This window comes from Pituophis catenifer, unplaced genomic scaffold (genome assembly GCF_029215685.1).
Source record: "Pituophis catenifer annectens isolate HBS135680 unplaced genomic scaffold, rPitCat1.0.hap2 SCAF_1, whole genome shotgun sequence".
Taxonomy (NCBI): Eukaryota; Metazoa; Chordata; class Lepidosauria; order Squamata; family Colubridae; genus Pituophis; species Pituophis catenifer.
In genome coordinates, this window is record NW_027256881.1 from 206,818,334 (window position 1) to 206,845,260 (window position 26,927).

The 26,927-nt window shown below is 39.2% G+C and overlaps 1 protein-coding gene across 1 annotated transcript in view; it reads right to left on the reverse strand.

The window, feature by feature from the left end:
* GALNT13 (polypeptide N-acetylgalactosaminyltransferase 13) overlaps positions 1–26,927 on the reverse strand; it is a 230,818-nt gene that overhangs the window by 98,482 nt on the left and 105,409 nt on the right. Inside the window, exons 4-5 of the mRNA XM_070941942.1 lie at positions 3,533–3,699; positions 357–564 (exon numbers count right to left, since the gene is read on the reverse strand). Coding sequence (XP_070798043.1) covers positions 357–564; positions 3,533–3,699 — 375 coding nt within the window. The remainder of the gene's footprint in view (positions 1–356; positions 565–3,532; positions 3,700–26,927) is intronic.

Consider the following 26,927-nt stretch of genomic DNA (forward strand, 5'->3'; position numbering starts at 1 on the left):
GGCAAAATACTTCAGTGAATGAATCCAGATCTTCCTGGTGCAAATCCATATTTCACACTGGCTGTCAGTGGGTCTTTTAACTGACAAATCAGAGGAAAAATGGACCCATTAAGCAGGAAGGCACTGTTTTAAAGCCATCAGCAAAGTACAGTATGTGGGCTTCCGACAGCAGACAAGAACCAAATAGAATACATAGCATTCTTCTGTTCTTTTATTGAAGCAAGACATTTCTGGTAGTTGAGATACAAACAGCAAGAAAAGAGTAGTTAATAACAAACAGACTCCAAAAGAGAGAGAGAGAGAGAGAGAGAGTGGCAGAGGCTGTCATAGTAACAGAACCTGTTCTATATTCTCACCTGTCTTCCTTTATTCTTGCCAGTAGGGGCTCCAGCCAACCTATAGTGCATTCACAGTGTGCATCCAAGAAAGTGATGACCTGGCCTTTAGAAGCGGCAGCACCTCTAAGCCGAGCTCGAATCAGTCCCGATCGTTGTTCCATTCTAATAATTTTTACTGGCACTTGCAAGTTTCTTACATAATTCTCTAATGGGAGCTTCAGAAAATCTGCCAAATGTCATTAAGAAAGAAAATACAACAAAGTTTGTTTAAGCTAAACAAAGGGACTTAAAAAAAAAACACCAACATTCGAAGGGCATGGGAAGAATAGGATGGGATGGGATGGGATGGGATGGGATGGGATGGGATGGGATGGGATGGGATGGGATAGGATAGGGTAGGGTAGGGTAGGGTAGGGTAGGGTAGGTAGGGTAGGTAGGATAGGATAGGATAGGATAGGATAGGATAGGATAGGATAGGATAGGATAGGATAGGATAGGATAGGATAGGAAAGGATAGGAAAGGATAGGAAAGGATAGGATAGGATAGGATAGGATAGGATAGGATAGGATAGGATAGGATAGGATAGGATAGGATAGGATAGGATAGGATAGGATAGGATAGGATAGGATAGGATAGGAGCAGAGCAGAGCAGAGCAGGATCTATGAGCTGACTGCTTTCTTCTTTCCATAAATAATAACCAGAAGCGTCAAACGCTTCTGAATACAGAGAAAAACAACAACAAAAAGAGAAATCTTTTGTTGCTTTATAAAATACAAATAGAGAAAGAAGAACAATAGGAAAAAGGGGAAAATAGGAAACCAAGACCACTCAACTAAACACAACATTCTTTATCTTACAGGATCTTAAGAATACAATTATCTACAGTATATATTATTGCAAGAAAACAAAGCACCATTCAGACACATAAAATACCAACTGCATTGCTGTTTTAACTGTGTATATACATTTTAAAAGATATCCTGCAGCCACAAATCCCAACACCTTCTCATTCTCATGTGGTTCATGGGTAGGCACTCAATCTGGGTCCACAGAGCATAGAAGATCATTTCATTGCCTACAGAGTGTACTCACTTCAGATGGTGGCACAGAGGGAAGGTATTCTATTTCTGGATTAGGATCAATCATAAGCCCTCTAGAGTATATTTTGCAACCCACTTGAAACAGCAGTCACTACTACTCAGTCTGATTCTAATTTCTCTAGCAATTTAGAAAGAAAATATTCTTCTAGAATATGATGAAATAATGATATAGCAGGGGAAATGAAATAAACAGATTACTGTAAAATGAATTAAAAGATTCTGAGTGCTACACTATTTGTATACTATTTTAAAAAAACCACCACAATCCTAAAACATATTTCTGGGAACAAGCTTCATTGAACTTAATGAGATTGCCGAATAAAGTGGTACAGGATTATGCTATAAAATACTCCTCTTGTTTTAAAAGTCAAATAAACATGTTATTAAGCACAAAATAAAAAGCAGCCCAACCTTAAGAGATAAAAAAAGTATCAGCAATGTCATCATCATACTTTCAAATATTTTCTTAATAATATTTTCAAAATGCACCAAAAGGATCCAACTCCATATGGAGGAACAGACTTTCTGGGAAGGGAATTCTGAAATTTAGGAGCAATTAGTCAAAATGATTGCAAGTCTGAACAATTTTTGTTGGCCAGAACACATTTTTGGAAGATCATAGAAGCAGTAAAATGGATTCCTTAAGTCTTTGCAAGATTGAAGGCATCCATTTTGTTTTTAGCCCTCAGACCATTCCCTACTAAAATGATTGCCCACGGTCACTTTTTGTGGCTCTGGTGACAGGATTTTAATGGATCACATGTGGAACCAGGGCCACACTTTTCATAGTCTTGCTTAATATGATGCGTGAATCCAGCTTCTGCCTCTTATTCAGTAGCAGAGAATTGTATTTCAGTTCCATTGTGAAAATCAGAATCTGACTGAAGACATTTTCATGCTGTTAGAACGCCACAGGCTGAAAGACTGGAAGGAAGCACCCATTGTTCTTCCTGAGATAATAATCAGTTAGCTACATTCAGATGCCATGATAAAAAACAGTTTCTCTATCAGGCAGGGAACTTTTTTTATTGTTATGAAGAGAATGAACCGACGTATACATTGTGCTCACGTTTTCTCATCTTGGAAGAACAGCTTCAGAGCACTTTACTTCTGCTATTAATCCTGCCAATTATGGCTTAATCAACACCCCATGATTAAGCAAGCCATGGCTAGGCTGCCACTACATGCTCTGAAATTTTGAAAAAGAAGGGAATTCTTGACATAAGGTCTTAAGAAAGATTTTATAATATACAATTCATCACCGCTTCTTTCAAAGCAAAGGCAATCCCACTTTTACATGAATAAATGATCAACAAGTGATCTGTTAAAGTGTCCTCAAAAGGTACATCAAATAAAATTAATCCACTAGATGTCTTGTATTTCCACTCCAATGTTCTCCAGCTAGGAGAGTAAATTTGGTGGGCTGGGAAGGTTGAACAGGCCAAAGACATTCTGACTAAATTCTCCAGCTGAACAGGATAAAAAGTGTTTTAGCATATTTAACAGATTAATAGAGTTGGAAGGGACCTTGCAGGTCATCAAGTCCAACCCCCTGCCCAAGCAGGAGACCCTACATCTGCCTCTACCTAGGATCGAACTCACAACCTCCTGATTGTGAGGCAAGAGCTCCATTTCTAGGTCACCAGGTCTTGCCCTCATCAATTTGGTCCTCATTTAACTGACCTCAGAAGGATGGAAAGCTGAGTCAACTTTGAGCCGGTCAGGATTGAACTCCTGGCTGTGGGGAGAATTTGTCTTTAATACTCCATTCTAACCACTCTGCCACCATGGCTCCTGTTGTTTTGTGACTTGTTCTCAGGGAATCCCATGTAATTTCTCCCTTGAGGTCAAAATTTAAGAAAAACCTGCTCTGCTCCATCAATATACATTCTTTTTGCTTTTTATAATCATTTGTCTACAATGGTAAAATGCTCTAGCCATTGCTCTAGCCATTCTCTTCAGAAAAATCCCAGATAGTGCCGTTACAAGATTTGCTAAGTAGTACTACAGAAAGGATATAAAGAAAGAAAAGCTATCCCTTGTCCACAATACTGTTCAAATGTTAATGAGTTTTATTTTTGGACATTCTTACCTCTTTCACTGGCATCATCTACCAAGATGATCTCAGAAAGTAGGTAGTGTGGAGACCGATTGATAACACTGTAAATAGTACGAAGCAAAGTACTCCAAGCTTCATTATGAAACACTATGACCACACTTGTGGTGGGTAGGTCATCAGCATAGACTTTTGTCTTACATCTGTCAAATGAAAAAAAGAAAGAAAAGAAGCAACAGAAAATGTATTCAGAAACCATGGCACTAAATAACAATGTACAAGTTAATCAAGTTTCATAGGCTAGGCCGCAAGGTTCCATGAGGAAAGAATGAAAGTGGAATATTAATCTTTGAAATCTGTAAAAAAGATACACCTGATAACAAAAAAGAGATAAAGAAGCTAAAGAGTGATATTACCATATTTTTTGGACTATAAAATGCACCGGAGTATAAGACACACCAAGATTTCGAAGAGGTAAACAAGAAAAAAAAAAATTTGCCCTCCCCGGTCCCCATGAACACTCTGCAGGCCCCCCAAAACCTCTGCAGAGGGTTCAGGAGGCCTGCAGAGTGCTCATGGGGACTGGGGAGGGCAAAAACGTGACACATGGGGGCTTGGGAGGCCAAAAATAGGCTCGTTCTTCACAAAAAAGGGGCACACAGAGGGCTTGGGAGGCCTGCAGAGTGCTCCTGGGGGCTGGATAGGGCAAAAATGCTATTTTTGCGAAAAATGGGCCTGTTTTTGGCCTCCCAAACCCCCTACACTTCGTGTTTTTGCCCTCCCCAGCCCCCAGGAGCATTCTGCAAGCCTCCCAAACCCTCTGCGCATCCCATTTTTGCGAAAAACGGGCCTGTTTTTGGCAAAAATGGGATGCACGGGCCAGGGTTTCTGGAGGCCAAAAATAGCTTTATTCAGTGTGTAAGACACACCAACATTTCCACCCTCCTTTTTTTGGGGGGGGGGGGGGAAGTGTGTCTTATACTCCAAAAAGTACAGTAATTTTAAGGTTTGTGAAAATTACCTCATTAATATGCTTTATTATTGGTAAATGCTGAATATAAAGATCACTGCTTCTAAATTAATGACATGATGTGAAATGAAAAACCTTCAGCACTAAATATCTGCCAGGGTGGAAGAGAAGCAAAAGAATAAATGGAAATATGTAATTCCTATGCATAATTATTATTTCATGAAGGAAATGGACAAACAAAACTATCTGTACATATAAACATATATCTGCCCAAGACAATATGCTTCAGCATTGCTCTCCTGTTCTTTTCATCTTCTAAAAACCAATCTTCTCAAAATTTGTCCAATGTATCTTTGGTTGCTCACAACTGAAGACAATGAGAGGGGCATCAAACACACAAAAATAAAAGATTAATCAACAATTACTCAAAATAAATCCTACAATGGAAAGAACATATTCATGCGCTATATGTATGAAATTAGGTTCTGTATAAATATATACTACATGGTCAGCCACTATGCATGTTGGAATAATGCTGTGTCAGGCCTGGAAGCCATCTTTTGAATTGGGTCTTCAGGACTGCCTCATTTACTGCTGTGAGAAACTGGGAGGGGGGATTGTATGGAGCAGGGGTGATATATAGTTATAACAACATTCCTTTCTCAGAGAGTCAAGGACATCTTGCCCTGCACCTGGAGGGGTGTGACTGGGAGGCATCTCCAGTTGGGATGGTGCTTTGATTGGACCATGTGATGGACATGTGGGTGCTGGGCAGGGACTTGGACTTTCCTTTGGGTGGGGAAAACCTGGAAGCTTTCAAATTTGAGTTTTCCCAGATGTGTCAATATGACATCTCTAATAAAATGGAACTTTGAGGAACTACAAGCCTCGGAGTCTTCTTTCTTTGGGGGTGTTTCTTAGAACCCTGACACACTGTATAAGACTTGGATCCTGTCCTTCTCCAGCTTTATTTGATGGAAAGAAATAATGGAATCAAAAGACCTGAAATGGATCATTTAGGCCAGGGTTTGGCAATCTTAAACACTCAAAGAGCCACAAAGGTCCTAACTGGAAGCCCCCGTTCAATTCTGGAGCCAACCGGAAATCCGGTTCCCCCATCATAGTCTCCTCATAGTGCGGCATCCTTTTTCCTCTGCCGACTGGAAATCCAGTTCCCCCACAATAGAGTCTCCTCCTAGCGCGGCATCCTTTTTCCTCTACCTGTCCTAACTGAAAGCCCTATCAATTGTGGAGCTGACCAGCAACAGGGAGTTGCAGCAGAGGGATGAAAGAGCCACATGTGGCTCCAGAGCCGCGGGTTGCTGACCCCTGATTTAGGCCATGAAGTCCAACACCCTGCTCAGTGAGGAACCAAGATTAAAGCATCCCAAACTCTGGGACTGTAATTTTGATTATCTTCCTTATGGAAAGCTGCTTCTTCCATCAGAATCAGAAGCCTTTGTTTCTTTTTCACATTGAGTGATGTTAATGCCATGTCTCAAAACATAGCAATTTTTCCACAAGATGTAGGGTATTTTGAGTTTGTTGCCTTTATTTCCAAGTTGGTGGCATTCTGGCAACATTATGATAACTTACAAGGTTATTTCTTAGATTAGAGATCTTTGCATATAAAATAATATGATGAACCAATTCAGTTAGCCTTTAGAGAAACTTATCGCAAACAGGTTGAAACCTCACCATTACCCAAGAATGTCCCTCAGTAAGACCAGTAATATTTTTTTATCCTCCTTTTGTACCTTCCTTCCTAACAATTGTAATGTGAAAGTCTCAACCGGCCAAAGCGACGATGGCCGGTGGAAGGAAATATCTATGATTCAAATGTGATAGCAACTCTACCATGGGAAATTGAAGAGAATATTCAATAAAGAGCATTTAAATTCATAACATGAAAGAAATAAAAATAGACTTTCTTATAAAAAAAACACTAAGAGAGAGATAATATAGTAGATCAAAATGAAGGTGGACAGATCTTGTAGAGTAGAATTGATGAATATATGTAAGAACTGAATAAAAGAGTTAAAATGTACTTCAGAAACGATTAATTGGTGTCATCTAGACTATTGTGGGTGTCTTTAAAAATAGGAACCCATAGGCTGGTGATAATTGCATGTTACACTCTAGTGAATGATGATAATGGAAGAATCAGAAAGGACTTCTTGGAAAAACTCTGCACTTTCTAAATGAATGAAACCCAGGGGAAAAAGTTATTTTGCTAAGTGGCATGGATGGATGGATGGATGGATGGATGGGAATGAGACAAGTGAATGCATAAAAAGTGTTTGACACAGCAGATCAAATAATGAAAATGTTAAAAGTGAAAAAATATTTTGAAAGTCTGTTTTAAGCATAAGCCTACTCATATGTTGGCATAGAAGAGCCTCCTCCACCTATGACCAGAATTGAGCCCAAAATTTCTGTTGCTAAGCGAGGCAGTTGTTGTGAGTTTTGCCCCATTTTATGACCTTTCTTGCCAAGTGAACCCCTGCAGTTGTGAAGTTTGTAACACGGTTGTTACCATGTTTCCCCGTAAATAAGACATCCTGTGGTAATAAGCCCAATCGGGCTTTTGAGCGCATGCCCTAAAATAAGCCACCACCACCACCCCGAAAATAAGCCCTCCCAAAAAATATTTAAAAGCAGAGCTGGAAATCAGGTAAGACGGCAAGAGAAGCCTCATCTTGCTCCATGCACCCCAAAATAATAAGACAACCCCCCCCAAAAAATAAGGCCAAGCGCTTATTTTGGGGTTTAAAAAAATATAAGACAGGGTCTTATTTTCAGGAAAACATGGTAAATGAATCTGGCTTCCCCATTGACTTAGCTTGTCAGAAAATCACTAAAAATGATCACATGACCCCGCGATACTGCAGCCATCATAAGTCATTTGCCAAGCATTTGAATTTTGATCATGTGACCACAGGGATGCTGCAACACTTGTGAGAATTGGTTATAAGTCCCTTTCTTTTTTTAGTGCTGTTGTAACTTCGAACAGTCACTAAATGAATGGTTGGAAGCCAGTTTCACTTAACAACTGAGAATTACCTGTAACTGATGGATTTCACTGTTCATGATGAACAACTGTGATAATTAGTGAAGAAGAAAATGGTGATAGATTCTCAATGTGGGACTTTGAGCTAAGGGAAGCCTGATCAGAGGAGGTCCACCCTTATAGCTTCTCTGGTACCAAAACAACATCTTCCAACCTCTCTCTGCTGCTGCATTGTTTAGTGTTCTGACAATGAGGATAGCCAAAAGATTTGTTCTGTGGTAGATTGGGGATCACTTTGGCTTAGTCTTAAATCTTAAAGGTTTTTCTGAAATGGGGAAGAAATGTGTTCAGCCAATGGGGAAAGAAAATACAAACTGGCAGCAAGAGAAGGGAGAAAACAGAAAACCTGATAGAGTAGGATTATCACAGTGGTTTGCTCTCCAAGCTCGTTTCAATTTAGTTCCTGAACGTTTCGTTACCAGACTAGGTTAACTCAGCAGGATTTTCTTATCCTATTCTCCTTAGCTTATAAATGTCTTGTGTGCCAGTGTGGTCAGTTGGTCATGTGATTGGCTGTTTATTTGGTGCTTGCTCTATCATTTATTTGGTGCTTGCTCTATCATTTATCATCCCGTCACTACCCGCAGCAGCGCGGGTAGTGACGGGAGCAGCATGGCGCTCCCATGTAACACCGCTCCTGCGCGAGCTGCACTGGCTCCCGATGGTCTTCTGGGTGTGCTTCAAGGTGTTGGTTATCACCTTTAAAGCGCTCCATGGCATAGGGCCTAGCTATCTTCGAGACCACCTGCTGCTACCGACGACCTCCCATCGACCTGTGCGCTCCCACAGAGAGGGCCTCTCGGGATGCCATCAGCCAAACAGTGCAGGCTGGTGACCCCCAGGGGGAGGGCCTTCTCTGTGCTGGCACCTACCCTCTGGAATCAGCTGCCCCCAGAGATAAGGAGAATCCAAGACCTCAGCGCCTTCCATCGTGCCCTTAAAACCCATTTTTTTAAGCAAGCTGGGCTGGCTTAAGAAGAAATTTTAAATGTTTTAATTGGTAGTGAGTTTTAATTGGGCCAAATTTATATATTTGTTTTTAACTGTTTCTAATATTTGTACTGCATGTTTTTTTAATTTTGGCTGTACACCGCCCTGAGTCCTCAGGGAGAAGGGCAGTATAGAAATTCAATTAATAATAATAATAATTAATAATAATAATAATAATAATAATAATAATAATAATAGTAATAATTATCTATCTATCTATCTATCTATCTATCTATCTATCTATCTATCTATCTATCTATCTAGCTAGCTAGCTAGCTAGCTAGCTAGCTAGCTATCTAGCTATCTATCTGACCAACTGACCATGCTGGCACACAAGACATTTATAAGCTAAGGAGAATAGGACAAGAAAATCCTGCTGATGATGTTACCTAGTCTGGTAACGAAATGTTCAGAAACTAAATTGAGACAAGCTTGGAGAGCAAACCACTGCCATAATCTAAGACCCGAGCTACAAGTATTTTCTATTATTTCAGAATAAGATTAATATGAGTGTGCTTTCATACCAAACACCGCCTGGAAAGAAAGACATACTGTGTGACCTTTACATCTGAGATATTTGTAAAAGATAGAAGGCTTTAATAGAAATTACAGCTCCCCAATTCAGCAACTGAAAACATCCTCTCTCTCTTCTGTGCTATATAGTACCATGATCTTGAATCTCAATGCTACAGTCTTAGATCCTGAAATATTTATTCTGGTTGATTTGTAACTAGAAAAGCTATATAAAAATACTCCCACAATTTATATTAATTAAAATAGCAGAAAAACCTATTTTCTGTGATTTAAAAAAGGGCTCATAAAAGAAAGATGAGTGCTATTATAAAAGAAATAACAGGAATGAAAACAAAGAAACATTTTCCCTTTTCCTGGGACATTATAATTCCTCTTTATTCTAAACAATACTCCAGTAATTGAAATTCTTTCCTATAGAACTCATATATTTGTTAGATATAGATTTATAAATACATATGAAATAACTATTGCTCTTTAAATGCAAAGAAAACACATTTTCCAAGATCAATAACATGAAATCAGAAGCAGTCTATGTACCTATTTACCATTGTTGCCTTTGGCAATATATAAATTGTAGGACCATAAACTCTTCCATTGTAATTTTACTCCTTCCAGAATCGAACAGATGTTTTTACCAATGCAAGAACATCACATCAACAGAAGCCGGCCACTGGAACAAGGAGAAACCAATGACTACAGGTAATTGTAGTAGCAGCAGTTATCATTTTGGTCAGAAACAGAACAAGCCTTGTTGAAATGTAATGGGATAATTCATTGGTTAGTGCTGATTGCACTACATTTGGAAAGTCAGCCATAGTAATCAAAATTATGGTCCTAAATAAAAACTGTGCGTGCTTATGGGATTCCTTTTGTAGCACCTAATCTGCTATACTACCAGCAATGGATTTTTATAACCTTAAAAAAATGTACCATAGTGTTGTCGACTATTTAAGTCTGTTGCCAATATAGAATATAGCTAATCTATTCTGAGCAAAAGCCACTGAGACTTTTGGTAACGCCTGCTCTGTGGAATAACCTGCCTTTTGAGACTGGACTCACCACAACCCTGCTAGCTTTCAGGAAGGCCTTTAAGACTAAACTGAACCTTTTGATGTGGGACTTAAGAAGCAAGATGTTATTACGAAGATGTGGGCGTACTCCAACTGTGTGTTTTGACTAATATATTTTATTTTAATTCTGATTTTGTTGTTGTTGTTGTTGTTGTTGTTGTTGTTGTTGTTGTTATGACACCTAGAGTCACGCTTTTGTGAGCTGGGTAGCCATGCAATTTATATAAATAAATCCTATCTAATATTTTCAGAGGTATGCAGGGTTGTTGATGGGGGAGACCATATGATGAAGCCTCATTCCTTTATATGTGTGACAATGTTTCACACACATAAAATGAATGGGTCTTCAATCACACCCATCATATTGTCTTTTTGCTCCCTCTTATTATGGATGCCCCTTCTTTTCTGTGGTGGCTTGCTTAATTCTGATATCTATGAGAGTCTCATCTACTCAAATATCAAGGGTTCATGAATATCCTCCTTCAAATACTGATAAAATAAGAGTTAAGGTAGATTTAGCGATTGTTATGATGTTAGAAGAAATGTAAATTTAAAAAAAGATTGCTAAAGTCAACAAAGAATTTATCCACACAGCATTCTTTCCATAGTGGAAAGATACTTCACTTGCTGTTTCCTGAGGGCAACAAACCCTGTATCTCAGAAGCAGCTTGCTTAGGCTAAAGCTGGCCCAAGGTGTAGCAATAGCAATAGCAATAGCAATAGCACTTAGACTTATATACCTCTTCATAGTGCTTTACAGCCCTCTCTAAGCGTTTTACAGAGTCAGCATATTGCCCTCAACAATCTGGGTCCTCATTTTACCGATCTTGGAAGGCTGGAAGGCTGAGTCAACCTTGAGCCAGTGAGATTTGAACTGCCAAACTGCAGCTAGCAATCAGCTGAAATAGCCTGCAGTGCTGCACTCTAACCACTGCACCACTTCGGCTCGAGCTTGAAAGAAAGCCAAGGATCTTCCACAAATATATTTCAAATGAAAAGGAAGAGGATTCTTTGGAGATGGGTGATTTCCTGGCCCTAATTGGCCTGCTGGAGGACCACTTTCTTCTATGTAGCTAAAGCTTCTGTACCTCCATGGTCATTTCTGATGCGGCTAGGAGAGACTGGAACTCTCTCATAAAGGTGTGTGTGTATTATGTGTGTGTGTGTTTGTGTTTCTAGGTCAAGAAGATTATCAGCTGTGTAAAAGAGCAAATGTAGGCCTCCGTATGAACAATATTCCCATTGATAAACAGGAAACAGAATATTTTTCCCTAGAGGAAGGGGCAAACGTGGGCTATAGGGGCCACACCTTTGTACTCTGACATCTGATACATGAGATGTGCATGTGTTCAGTTAAATGGGAAAGGAGAATGGAATTGGACCTGTACAGGAAACAGCATGCATATATGTGATCTTAGCATCATAACCTGTTCAAAATTTGCTTAATCCAGAAATGCAGGCACATCTTGAGCTCTGGAACCACAGGCATGCAAAGTTTTGCTGTGTTGAGTGAAGCTGAATTTAAAGGAAAATAGGGCCAGGTCTCACACCAAATATCACCTGGGAAACCTCAGACTTGATCATGTACCTCTGATCTGACCTGATCTGCAGCATATATGGACATTGAGCTGTGGGAAGAGAAACATTTGGAAAGGCTGAAGATACATGAATGCAATTAAAATTAGGTTTGTGGGAGGAAGAAGGGCTCTTCAATAAACTCCCTCCAATCTCTCTTTCAGCACAAACCAGTTTTCTCAATGACAAAGTGGGGAGGGAGGGAGGGAGGGAGGGAGGGAGAGAGAGAGGAAGGAGCACCTTCTTCACTTCCCTCCTTCCTCTTGCTAATCTCTTGCTTCAAGAACAACCTTGGCAGCTGGGATGCAGCTACCAAGAAGGTGGTTAAAAAAGAGTTCCAAGGTGTATCTGATTGCCACCTACCACATATTGAACTGTGTGTGGGCAGCAACACTATCATCCTTACTGCTGAAGCATGGCAAAGGTTATGCTGTGGGGGCCGGCTGATTAAATATCACTATACATTTGACCTGTCTCTCAGACAGGTGGGCAAATACATCGCAACTGCTACGTGGATGAGCTAAAAGAAACAAATCAGCATCCTCTATAAGAGATGGGAGGAACATAATGCCCACAAACATTCCAATTTATTAACTATGTTTCAGAAAGACGTTAGATTGCATTTCCATCAAAAATGCATAGGACAGGACATTGCTCACTCCTTCCTTAGCCCAAGCTCCGTTGTAAATTCCTTTACAGCACTTGGCTGTCAAAATCACTGCCCCCTCCCTCACCTGAAGTTGGGCTTGGCAGATCACCAAGGTCAATGGATAGATCTGGCAGGGAAAAGTCAGACAGAGCTGGAAAGTGCTGCCTTTCTTCTCATAGCAGAGAATTGTAGACTCTATGGATGGAAGCCAAAGAGCCGCCTTCATCCTGGGATTCCTTGTTTATTGATCGCATGAGTGAGCCATGGAGACAGGGCTTAGCTGTACCACGATACACTGGAAGTTCATTATTTGCTGACCTGGAGGGGTTGATCATTCTTTTCCTATGCCCAATGTAATGGCATGTGGGAATGACTTTCAGAGACCAAGGGAAAAGATGCTGCCAAGGGAACGATCAATAACAGGGATGCACAGCTCACAGCTGTATAGTGGATGGAGCAAGAGGCTCAGGGAGAAATCTTGCCTAAGTTCTCAGGCTGCAAAAGAGACAGTGGAGAACTGTTCTTTCAGGTTTGCAAGATTCTCTTAATGAAGTAGAATTAGTTTGGTTGCATTTCCTGTCTGATCTGCTGGTAAGGCTGACACCCAAGGCCAACTCTACCTTTCTTTAGAAATGGAAATGAGAATGTATAGAAAATAATGACTGAAATATTTGGGATCCCACAGAAAAATGAGAACGGTTTGAATATCTCTTAGAAAAAGGCTGCATGTTTCAAAGGCATGGCTTATGCATTGGTCTAGTCATATTTGTGCAAAGTGATTAATATCATTGTTTATGACTGAATATACTACTATACTATCACCTCTTATAATACTAGACAACACAGTATCAACAGTAGAGACCTTCATGTTTCTAGGTTCTATAATATCTCAAGACTTAAAATGGATACCTAACATAAAAATCCTTATCAAAAAAGCACAACAAAGAATGTTCTTTCTGCTCCAACTCAGAAAGCTCAGACTGCCCAAGGAGCTGCTGATTCAGTTCTACAGAGGAATTATTGAGTCTGTCATCTGCACCTCTATAACTGTCTGGTTTGGCTCTGCAACCAAACAAGATGGGCATAGATTTCGATAGATAATTAGAATTGCAGAAAAAACAATTGCTACCAACCTGCCTTCCATTGAGGACCTGTATACTGCACTAGTCAAATAGAGGGCTGTGAAAATATCTACAGACCCCTCACATCCTGAACATAAATTGTTTCAACTTCTACCCTCAAAACGAAGCTATAGGGCACTGCACACCAGAACAACTAGACAGAAGGGCAGTTTTTCCCCTATGCCATCACTCTGCTAAACAACTAATCCCCACAACACTGTCAAACTATTTAGTAAGACTATATTACTATTATTCTTCTCATCTTTCCTATTACCTATCTCCTTTTCTACTTTTGACTATAACTTGTTGCTTTATCATTATGATTTATATTGTTTTATCTAGTTTCCTAGTATGATTTATGTTGATTGCTTCTTTAGTATCCTATGACTATCTTACGTGTTGTATCTTACAATTTATGGTGAATGTATTTTTATGATGACTATGATCATGATTTATCACTTATAGCTTTTATGTACACTGAGAACTTATGCACCGAAGACAACTTCCTTGTGTGTCCAATCACACTTGGCCTGTAAAGAATTCTAAGGGAATTACTGACTGATACAATTACGGACTGATACCATGAACATGCAACAAAATCACATTTGGGCAGTGACAAGAGTAGAACTTCAGGAGGGTGGGGGGAAATGAACATGAAACAAAAGGAAAGGAGTTAAAGAAATGAGAGTGAAAGCAGAATTGCAGAGTGGAATGAATGCAAATTGGATATAAGTAGTATATATATATAGCATGTCGAATCTGATGAGTGTAGAGGAAAACAATTATGTGCTTACAATCATGGAGCATATATGCTCATGGTTGAATTGTTGGGATCTTGGTGCTTGCTTCTCTTCTTGCTGACCTTTCATTGCCAGGTGAGGTAACATTACCAGTGCCCAGGGGAGTGGAGCTGGGTATTTCTATGTGGCAATTTGTCTTTCCAGCATTGATTGGTTATAAACTTTCAGCCTCCTAAGCACGTCCTTCCTCATCACATCCTTCTTAACAGCCAGATAAGCCGGATCCAAAACCAAACACAAGGAACAATATTCAGAAGGATGCGATGAGGAAGGATGTGCTTAGGGGGGGGTGAATCTGGCTGAATGGTTTATAGAGGAAGCTTTTCTCAATATAGTAATTAATGGCTGATTTGACAGAGTGCTAAGCCTCTAAGAATTCTCTTGCATTTGGGGATCTGCCTTGATCTAAAATATTTACTGTTTCCCAATTGAAATTGTGTTTGAACTAATTGGTGCATTGTGAAATTAGGTTTTCATCATTGATTTAATTGATGTTTATGTTCATGGCTGCAGTATGTCAATCTTCCACTCTGCTCAACCCAGTGGTTTTTAGTCTGTGATTGTATATTATAAATGATTCCTGCTTTGTCTTATTTGGCTACTACTATTTCCTTAAATTACTTTGGATAGATTTTGTGGATTTATGGGCTGGATAAAGGATAATATTTGTAGCTCAGTATTGAAATGAAGAGTCCTTGGTGCTCTCTGAGCTTGGTTGTTTTCTTGCAGATGTTTCATTATCCAATGAACTAGGCATCATCATCAAGAAAACAAGGCCCCCTCATTTATAGACTACGATGCTGTAGCAGTGTTGTAGTAAAAAGGAGAAATGTTTTGAGTTATGATAGACTTATCTGGGTTGTGCTGGCTGTGATGTGATTGATTGGATGGACAGACACTCTTTGATGAAGTTGCATAGAACTTATTACATAGATAGCTTATTCCTACTTTTGGAATTCGGGGCTATTGCTGTAGGCTTTAGCTTGTCTGTAGAGGATTTTTTTTTCCCCACAGGTTCTTTTCTGCTTTGGGGTTCTGTTATGATAGTTGAATATTTGATTACTGCAGTGTGGTCACAATCTTAATCTCATATAAAAATGTCTATGCAACCAATCATAATCAGCACAACTCCACTGGACAACTGGACAGAATGATTATTGCAGAAAGAAAGAAAGAAAGAAAGAAAGAAAGAAAGAAAGAAAGAAAGAAAGAAAGAAAGAAAGAAAGAAAGAAAGAAAGAAAGAAAGAAAGAAAGAAAGAGAGAGAGGGAGGGAGGGAGGGAGGGAGGGAGGGAGGGAGGGAGGGAGGGAGGGAGGGAGGGAGGGAGGGAATAGGAAAGATAAATGCATAAAAGTACAAGTGTTAGCCATGATTAGATGAGAGAGAGAAACTGCAGAGTGATTTTGATTGAAATAAAATGCTTCAGAAGTGGGTAAAAAGATATATAAAGGTGCTCCAGCAGATGAATGAAATTCAAAACAAAGCAACTTTGCATGAAACTGATTTGAAAGACTGCTGGAAGGATTATTTTAGAGATTATGATATGTTGAAGAGTAGAACTGGAAAAAATGCTATAGATATTAATATCCAATGTCAAATTATTACAACGAAATCATAAACAGTATGAGAATTTGAAATGTGGCAGATGGTATAACTGCAGAAACATTAAGATAGGGCTACACTTTTCTCATGCTGTGATTGTTATGGGTGCATGAACTACATCTGTGCCTGATGACTGGAAGAATGTCATTCATCCATCCTAAAGGAATTGTAGTAAGAGTGAGTGCAACTATAGAGAGATTCATCTGTTAAGTTTGCCTTGGAAAGCGTTTGGCAGGATTCTGACTGAAAAGGTAGAAAAAAATGGCCTGAGCAGAATTGAGAGGAAGGAGCGCAGGGCAGCTGTATGCAGAGCAGAGAGTAGAAAAGCCATATATTTGCTCTTTAGTAGGACAGTGAGAAATAGCTAAAGGAAAAATTAAGGCCTGAATCTAGAATATTTTAAGTGAATATGAAGCTGCAGGTCGGTTGCTGAAAAGAACACGACCAGTATATGATGAAAGTAAAGTATGTATCAATCTTTTTTAAAGCAGACACCCAAGACAAGACTTTAAAAAAGAAATCCTTTACAACAGAATATTTTAATAATTATATTTTAAAATAATGGATATTCCTTAAGTTGTTTAAATTGCAACTATTAACATTTACTAGTATCATATTACTATTAGCAATAATAATTTTGTGGGTAGTCACTGCTTACTGACCAGAATTGGGAGCATCAACCCAATCACTAAGCAGTGCAATTGATAGAGATATTGTGTGACTGTGACAGGCTTTTGACCTCGCTTCCCCAATGGTAATTATGCCAATCACCAGCAGTTGTTAAGCAAGACACCACATTTTGCAGGCTTCTCTATTGCCTCTGCTTGTCAAAAGCTAGCTGTGGGGAACACAAATGACAATCATATGACAATCAATGAGGCAATCATAAATGCCTGCCAGGTGTAAAGCACACAAATCTAAATCACATGAGGATGTTGCAAGAATCTTGAGAATTGGTCATGAAGTTACTTTTTTCAGTACCACTGTTATTTTTTTGAATGGTCACTAAACAGGACAATTGTTAAGCAAGATCTACCAGTATTAAGCTCAAGTAGTCCTCAACTTACAACCGCAACTGAGCTCAAAATATATGTTGCTAAGTGAGAAATTTGTTAAGTGAGTTTTGTCCCATTGAATGACTTTTCTTTAACATTTGTTAAGTGAACCACTGTGGTCTGTTAAATTAGTAACACGGTTGTTAAGTGAATCTGGTTTCCCCATTGACTTTGCTTGTCAGAAGGTTGCAAAAGGGGATCGGTCACATGACCCCAGGACACTGCAACTGTCCTAAATGCGAGTCGGTTGTGAAGTATCTGAATGTAAATCACATGACTATGGGGGATGCTGCAATGATTATAAGTGTGAAAAATGGCCATAAGTCAGTTTTTTCAATGCCATTGTAACTTTGAACAGTCACGAAATGAACTATTGTAAGTCAAGGACTACCTGTATTAGTATTTTAGGGGTAGCCAGTTTGGTGTTGTGGTTAAGGCAAGAGGCTGGAAACTAGGATATTATGCGTTCTAGTCTCCTCTTAAGCATAAAGCCAGCTTTATATAGACTTTGGACTAGTCACTCTCTCAGAGCCCTAGGAAGGGGGCAAAGCAATCCCACTTCCAAAAAAAATCCTAGCTAAGAAAACTGCAGAGATTTGTCCAGGCAGTCAGTAAGAGTCAACACTGCTTCCTTTGATATAAACCAAAATTTTCTGCACCCAATCAATTTTTATATTTTGGAGATGATAGATGGGGAAATGTGTCAAGGAAATAGCTCTCTAGTGTTCTATTATGCAGTTTAAATAGATTTGCAGTTTTCAAGAACAAAGAGATTTCACTCACACCTTCAGCTGTCACTGTTCATAACAATGACATGCTGCAAATGTGGCTTTGAATATCAAGCTTTCCTTGGGGATTCCGAACTCTAAATACAGCATTAATTTTTTAGAAGTTGTTGTATGTAAGAATTTAATTTACTTAAAAGCTCAAAAAGCTATTGTGCCAGGGTTCGAACAAAGCAAGAGATGAAGGATTATTTCAGATTAAAACTGTATGTTTTAAGAAGCTAATCATTCCTTCCATATCTGAAATAAGAAGAAATGGATAATTTGAAAATTCTTGGCACGTTATCCCAACTATACTTCTTCATAAAATAAGAACGATTGCTTAATCTCACAGAGATGTATTCTTTAAAATTAATTAATAAAAGATGTATTTAATAGGGAGGAAGCATTTTCCTGATCCCTGTCTTGTATTTAACCTGGAAAATTGCTGGGATAATCAAAATGTTTTGAATGTGTTATGTAATTCCATGATGTTAAGTGAAAAATCATGATGAATATCCCATCATACTCTTAAAAGGCAATTAATAATACATCCAAATAGAAGCCATGATTTGTACATGAAAGAAAATATGTTTCCTATAATGAGAGATGGCGTTGAAGAACTAAAAAATGCCTTCCGTTAAAGTCATTCATGGCTCCCTGAATTGGAAGAAGATGTCATCATGGTTCTGTCTGTCTGTCTTTATTTTGAGCAACACAGAATGGATATTGCTGAGAATCAAAGCCAAGACACTATTATCTATCTAATCTCTTCCTCATGATAGCTCTACAGAAGGTAGAGTGATTAGTGACAAAAGGTGGGGAGGAGACTCTATAACATAGTGGGGTGGGAAGCAGGCCCAAGGCCTACAGAGACCCCAAGGGAAAGGAACCAGAGCATGGGGTGCCTCAGGGGGTGGAGGCGACCATGGGACTTTATAATTACATCAGGAAATCACGAGTGAGGTTAATTAAGTAAGGCAAACACATCAGGGGTGGGCTTCAGATCCTTTAGCAACGAGTTCGCTGCCCCATTGCTGGGTCGGCGGGGCCATGGTGGGCGTTGCCTAGTCGGCTGCCTGCACCACTGCAGGAGGCCTGTTTTTCGCCCTCCCCAGGCTCCGGAGGCTTTCCCAACCCCCCAGGAGTGCGAAAACAGCTTCCCCTGCGGTCCGGAGGCCACAAACAGGCTCATTTCCGGACTTCTAGAACTTCCTGTAGGCCCATTTTTTGCCCTCCACATGGCCGCTGCACTTATCTGGAATGATGAAGGGCCGCATGGAGACTCCTGGGAGGGGAGGGGTTGGCATCGACAGCCAGGGGTGGCATTTGGGGGTTTGCCGAACCCCGGCGATCCTTGGCTAGAGGATCGCCCAAATCCTGCTGAACCCCCAGGACCCCACCCCTGAAACACATGGTCACCTCAACAACTGTCATAACTTGTGAATTATAATGGCAGACTTCATTTCAGTCCTGAATTAAGTCTACCTATATGTTTTTTTAAGGAAATTAGGAAAAGGGCTACCTAATGAGACAATTCAGTGAGCCAATAATACATTAGATTTTTTTTATGGGCTATAGGTATAATAATCATGGGTCTGACATTATTCTTTTTTTGTGTCTTGTATCTTTTCTACTTTTGTTTGTAAGGTTTTTTATCTGTAAACTGACTCATTGGGAGCTCGACCTAGAAATAACATAAAGAAATCTATTTTAATATTCAGAAATTAAGTTAGCTGGATTTAGTAAAATAGCAACATTCTCTACCATTCTCAGTTTCCTGTCTCAGAATTTACTAATAGGTTTAATATAACCTTCAAGGTTGTATTTCACAAAGCAGGTAACAGGTGTGTTGATTTCATTTTCGTCCTAAAATTGGATTTCTGTCAAGAATACCAAAGCAGGAATTAAAACAATAATTCTGTGACAAATCAGATTTTTAAGCTATGAAAAGAAAAGTGATTGCTTATATATCTGTTTGTATGTTTTTATTACAAAATGTAGGTATTTACTGTCTACTAATTAATGTTGTCAAGTTATACGTATGAGTTTTATTCTCTCAACTCTGGAAAGAATCTATTCACAATAATTCACAAATGCAGTAAGACCGCATTTACGATCAGCAGGTGCCAACATATCATTATGTTATTTTGTTTGTATTTGAAAAAAGTAAATAATAAAGAAATAACATAACAAAATTACTCTTTTGTATATGTGGGTATATGGGGGGGGGACTGAATTAAATGATAACCATCACTTACTTTAAATTCTGATCATATATGTTGATTTAACTTTTTTTTTTGGCTTGTGGATGATTTTATTCTGAATATAGTTGTAAACATGAGTGGGTTGCCAAGATCCCAAATTTTGACCACATGATGATGGGGCCACTAGAATGGCCAGTAACTTCAAGGACCAGCCATAACTATTATTTGTTGCCATTGCAGTGCTGTCATAATTTTAAACAGCCACTGAATGAATGGTCATTAAGTGAGAACTAGCTGTCTTTATCACATTCTTTCTTTAAATCAACAAATGAACAGTAAATTTTTCTTTTTTACATCCGTAGCTTTCTCAATCACCTAATGAAAGCTAAATTCTAGTCTGTACACTCAAGTGCCAGCATATAATTGCACTGTACTTCCAAATTTTGCTCATTTCACCACTGGTATTCTTGCAGTGAGAATTCTGCCAAACACCTTTTCAGGCACACCTAACAAACTATCATCTATCAGAATAATTTTCCTTGGGTATTTCATTCATTCTGAATTTTACACATTTTTTTCCCCAAAGCCACCTCTGGCTGTTTTATTATTATATTCTATTATTTTCCAGCGGATTGGAGAATAATGTGCAACTGTCACCAGCTGAGAGGTGTCTACCCAGGATTGAAAAGCATTATATTGCAATGTTCTGCCTCTTTAGGACATTTGAGCAATGTTACAATGCATGTACAAAAGGGGTGGGGGTTTGCATCACAACAATCAATGTTGCTCTTGGTATTTGCTTCCTCCTCCTCCTCGCCTTGAGGGTGTCTCTGCAGCAACCTGTGGATTTCTACTTTCGCAACAACCAATTCTTTGGCATTCATTTCCCTTTTGATCTTCACTTCCTCCAATGTGTTCATTAATTGCATTCCACAGTATCAGACTCCTTTCCAAATGTATTATACACAGATGGGCCAGTAAATATTGACCTCTGCTGCCCATTAAGGCTTTGGTTAATCAAGACTTTAACATAATGCTTTTAACAGAAGATATAGACTAAGTTGCTGATCTTACCTATACCTATATCACACACAACATTTCTTGCTAATGGTAAGGACAGCACATTTTGGTCAACAAACCACAAGGGTACCAATGCCAAGTTTTACCCCAAACATGCTGATGTTCTCTGCAATTAGGATCTATAATCTAGTTATTATCTTGAGTGTAGCATTGCATGCATCGGCTCAGCTGGGAGAACTATGTAATATACTGATATATATCCAAGATACATATCTTACACCTCGTGTAATTATTCTAGTTAAAGGCAAATTCATATTCACCACTTTCGTTCTGACACTAGTTCCAAGGTAGTGGAAAATGTGTAACTAATCACACCTTTCTAAAGTTTTGAAATATAATAGGGAGGCTAGAGAGAAGAGCTTCTGTTATAAAATCACAACTTTTTCTAACATGCCCCAACAACTCTTCCTTCTGCAACTGAGTAGATCAGACTTCTGCTAGAATTATTTGATGTAGAAATGTTTTTTGTTCTTATTATTCTACCTATGGCATGTACAAACTGATACTATAATTTCCCCTTCTTTCTTGTACAATTCATAGAAGAGATTTCTAAATGTGCTCATCTCGAAATATTAATTTTTGTCCCACCCAGTTAGAAGATCAATGTACAAATATTATGATGAAGGATGAGAGTTAAAATTTATTTTCTTATGAATGTATTGGCGAGGTAAGAAGAAGATGTTAGTCAGTTCACAACAGATAATCAAGATGAAAGTAAGAGAAACCAAAGCTATTGAAGGATCTCATTATAATTATATTTTTATCCCTTTATTTTATAAGTAACTCAAGGTGGCGAACATACATACAGTCAGGTCCAGAAATATTGGGACATTGATACAATTCTAACATCTTTGGCTCTATATACCACCACAATGGAGTTGGAATGAAACAAACACAATGTGCGTTAACTGCAGACTGTCAGCTTTAATTTGAGGGTATGTACATCCAACTCAGGTGAACGGTATAGGACTTACAGAAGTTTGCATATGTGCCTCCCACTTGTTAAGGGACCAAAAGTAATGGGACAGAATAATAATCATAAATCAGACTTTCCCTTCTTAATATTTGGTTGCAAATCCTTTGCAGTCAATCACAGCCTGAAGTCTGGAACGCATAGACATCACCAGACACTGGGTTTCATCCCTGGTGATGCTCTGCCAGGCCTCTACTGCAACTGTCTTCAGTTCCTGCTTGTTCTTGGGGCATTTTCCCTTCAGTTTTGTCTTCAGCAAGTGAAATGCATGCTCAATAGGATTCAGGTCAGGTGATTGACTTGGCTATTGCATAACATTCCACTTCTGTCCCTTCAAAATCTCTTTGGTTGCTTTTGCAGTATGCTTTGGGTCATTGCTGAGCACATTGTAAGCCGCCCTGAGTCTCCGGAGAAGGGCGGCATATAAATCAAAAAAAAATTTTTTTAAAAAAATTGTCCATCTGCACTGTGAAGCGCCGTCCAATGAGTTCTGCAGCATTTGGCTGAATGTGAGCAGATAATATTGCCCAAAACACTTCAGAATTCATCCTGCTGCTTTTGTCAGCAGTCACATCATCAATAAATACAAGAGAACCAGTTCCATTGGCAGCCATACATGCCCACGCCATGACACTACCACCACCATGCTTCACTGATGAGGTGGTATGCTTAGGATCATGAGCAATTCCTTTCCTTCTCCATACTCTTCTCTTCCCATCACTCTGGTACAAGTTGATCTTGGTCTCATCTGTCCATAGGCTCTTGTTCCAGAACTGGGAAGGCTTTGTTAGATGTTGTTTGGCAAACTCTAATCTGGCCTTCCTGTTTTTGAGGCTCACCAATGGTTTACATCTTGTGGTGAACCCTCTGTATTCACTCTGGTGAAGTCTTTTCTTGATTGTTGACTTCGACACACATACACCTACCTCCTGGAGAGTGTTCTTGATCTGGCCAACTGTTGTGAAGGGTGTTTTCTTCACCAGGGAAAGAATTCTTCGGTCATCCACCACACTTGTTTTCCGTGGTCTCCCAGGTCTTTTGGTGTTGCTGAGCTCACCGGTGCATTCCTTCTTTTTGAGAATGTTTCAAACAGTTGTTTTGGCCACGCCTAATGTTCTTGCTATCTCTCTGATGGGTTTGTTTTGTTTCTTCAGCCTAATGATGGCTTGCTTCACTGATAGTGACAGCTCTTTGGATCTCATCTTGAGAGTTGACAGCAACAGATTCCAAATGCAAATAGCACACTTGAAATGAACTCTGGGCCTTTTATCTGCACATTGTAATTGGGGTAATGAGGGAATATCACACACCTGGCCATGGAACAGCTGAGAAGCCAATTGTCCCATTACTTTTGGTCCCTTAACAAGTGGGAGGCACATATACAAACTGCTGTAAATCCTACACCGTTCACCTGAGTTGGATGTACATACCCTCAAATTAAAGCTGACAGTCTGCAGTTAATGCACATTGTGTTTGTTTCATTCCAACTCCATTGTGGTGGTGTATAGAGCCAAAGATGTTAGAATTGTGTCGATGTCCCAATATTTCTGGACCTGACTGTAGCCCTCCTTCCTCCTCCTATTTTCCCCACAATAACTAAACTGTGAGGTGAATTGGGCTGGGAGAGAATGACCTGCTTTTCATATCTAAAGCAGGACTAGAACTCACCATCTCCTGGTTTATAGCCAGGTGCCTTACCCCACTAGACCAAACTGGCTCTTTATGGAGCATATTGTGTATGCCCCATAAAGAATCAATTATGCATAGAACTACTACACATAGGAATGTTATGACAGCATATTATATTTTTCAATTATTTGGATTATTTTAAGTATTAATGTTGTAAATTGTTGTCATGTGACTATTTTTGCAGTTTACCAGAGGCAGTTGAGAAATGCTGTAAAACAAACAGCCTTGCCTTTTAGATATGACTGACTGATTAGGTTAATGAGTCATTCTGGTGCCCCAATTTTCCCTAATGTCAACTGGCTCTTGAAGTTGCTGCCTTCACTCTTGCTCTTAAGTTTTCTTAGCTGTGGCTCTCCATGCAAACAGAAGCTAAACTACATAAAGAAAGCAATTTCATGGTTGAACAGCCTTGCACCATTAAGTCAGAAAACAGAGTTACACTCATTTCACAAGGTAGACTCTGCTGCCAATGAGGTGCACTGACAACTTTCTCCCAACACACAGGGAGGATTTAAAAAGAGGGCGGGGAGGAAATAATGGAAGTGTCTCCTTTTCAAATGCAGTTCTTTAAAAGCCCTGTAATAAGGATTGCATGACTTTTATTACAGCCATTAACTTTTTTTAAGGTCTAATTTTGGAGGGGAAAAACTTAAATGATTCCTACCTTATGCAACATCTTCAAACACTTTATTGGTATGGCCTATGGCCTGGTTCCTGGTTGTCACAATCCTAGGCTGGAAATAATCATTATAATTTTAAATGGTGCTTCTGAAATGTATACAGGTAGCCCTCGACTTACGATCACAATTGAGACCAGTATTTATGTTGCTAAGTGAGAAATTTGTTAAGTGAGTTTTGCCCAATTTTACAAATTTCCTTGCCACAGTTCTTAAGTGTATCACTGCAATTGTTAAACTAGAAGCACAGCTGTTAAGTGAATCTGGCTTCCCCATTGACTTTGCTTGTCAGGTCACAAAAGGGGGATCACGTGATCCTGGGACACTGCAACCGTCATAAATATGAGTCAGTTGTCAAGCATCCAAATGTAAATCGTGTGGCCATGGAAATGCTGCAATGGTCATAACTGTGAAAAATGGTCATAAATCACTTTTCTCAGTGCCATTGTAACTTTGAACAGTCGAAGTTCGAACACTAAACAACACTAAATGAACTGTTGTAAGTCGAGGACTATCTGAATAAGATAGTTAATTATTCCTAGCTTGCAAATGAAGAAGAGGAAATGAAAGTTCCGTTGGCAATATTAAGGGCTGGTTGCAGTGGTGGGATTCAAAATTTTTTACTACCAGTTCTGTGGGTGTGGCTTGGTGGGGTGTGTGTGTGTGTGTGGCTTGGTGGGTGTGGCAGGGGAAGGATACTGCAAAATTCCCATATCCTCCCAATCAGCTGGGACTCGGGAGGCAGAGAATAGATGGGGGTGGGGCCAGTCAGAGGTGGTACTTACCAGTTCTCCGAACTACTCAAAATTTCCGCTATCGGTTCTCCAGAACTAGTCAGAACCTGCTGAATACCACCTCTGGCTGATTGGTTCATAATTTGTCCCTAGGTAAGTTAGCAATAGAAGAATTTCCTTTAATGAGAATGCCATGGCATGGAATAGGGATTGAAACCAATACTTTGCCAGATAGCACATTACTGGAAAGAAAAAGAAAAAAACAGTGGCATGGCACTGTGAACTTGATAGCAAGTGCCTTTATTTGTTGTTTGCTTTGTTTTATCCAGAACTGACACACACTTGATGTTTAGTTGCCCTTTGGAAATACAACAGCTCTTTTCATATACTTTATAATTAAGTGAATGTTTATTTACATAGCATCAGAGATCTTTCCTAGAGAAGACAAAGCCTGTATTTCTGCCCTTGAACCTGTCACTGTGTAAGAAGACAAGACACCAGATACTAAGCAAGGAACCCGTTTTATTGTTTTGTGACTTCTTGGCTCATTTCTCATAATCTTCTGACCATTTGAGTAAACAGAGTCTCAACTGATCTCTCGATTTATGGTGGAAGAATGTAGATTCACCCAACATTTGCATGATACAATGGAATAATAACATGCACATTGTGGAATTTTATATACAGAGCCTCGAGAAGCCCAATTAGCCATTTTAAACTTTAAAATTCGGGTAATCTTATTCTGTTACACATTCAGTTAGTCTGTTTCTCAACAGTCCCTTCCCTTCTCATTTAATCTCATTTTATATTTATTTCATATATACTGCATTGTGTGTTTTCTACAGCACTTAAGGAGAATTTCTATTAAAAGAAAGGGATTTATTTATTTATTACATTTATATACAGTAACTACCCACTCAGGTCAAGCTCTGGGTGGATTAAATGGAAATCTCTTCTTTCCAAACACAGGTCTTTAAAAACCTTGTATTAAGGACTGTATAACTTTTATTACAACGTTTAATCTTTATTTAAAAGGCTAACTTTTGGAGACAAAAACACCTAAACATCTGAAAGATGGGATAAAAAGCTTCAAATACATAATCAGATGGTGCTAATATGTTTAATGCTATACAGTTTACTATTTATCTGTTTGCAGTGGTTGGCTTCACTTTTCATAGTTTATTTTAATCATAATTTGGTAGTCAAATCACCGTATTATGATAGTGGCCTGCTTCATATATAATATTAAGCCATAAATCAAGATTTGCAATTGTATTGCCTAAATTCATATATCACACTAAGATAAAACCAAATAAATTACATTAATATTAGAAGCCGGCTGTCTTCAGAACCACTCTGGTGGCGTACAGTTTAAAAAACAGAAAAACTGAAAAAGAAAGAAATTTCTGGGGACTTTGGGGAAAGAAATGGTGAACTGAGGAAGGCTTGGATTTTAATGACCTTGATGACTGAAGCAGAATGAAGAACTGGACAAGGAGAGGAACTGAGATAGTCCACAAGGGCTCCAGACCAGGGGTCTCCAACCTTGGCAACTTTTAAGACTGTGGACTTCAACTCCCAGAATTCCTCAGCCAGCTTCTGGGAGTTGAAGTCCACAAGTCTAGAAGCTGCCAAGGTTGGAGACCTCTGCTCTAGACAGTTGTTCCTTATGAAGAGACCACAAAATAGCAGTCTGCAGCAAGTTTAGAAGTTTAGAGCTCTGGATGACAATCTTTCTGCTCAAGCGTAGTTGGCATCTTCAAAAGGACACAATTGTTTTGCAACTGCTTTCAGAAATTGCTTGTTAACTGCTTTTCAGCTATTAAGGAACCTTTGAATATGGGAGATAAATTTTGCAGGACCAGGTTAGT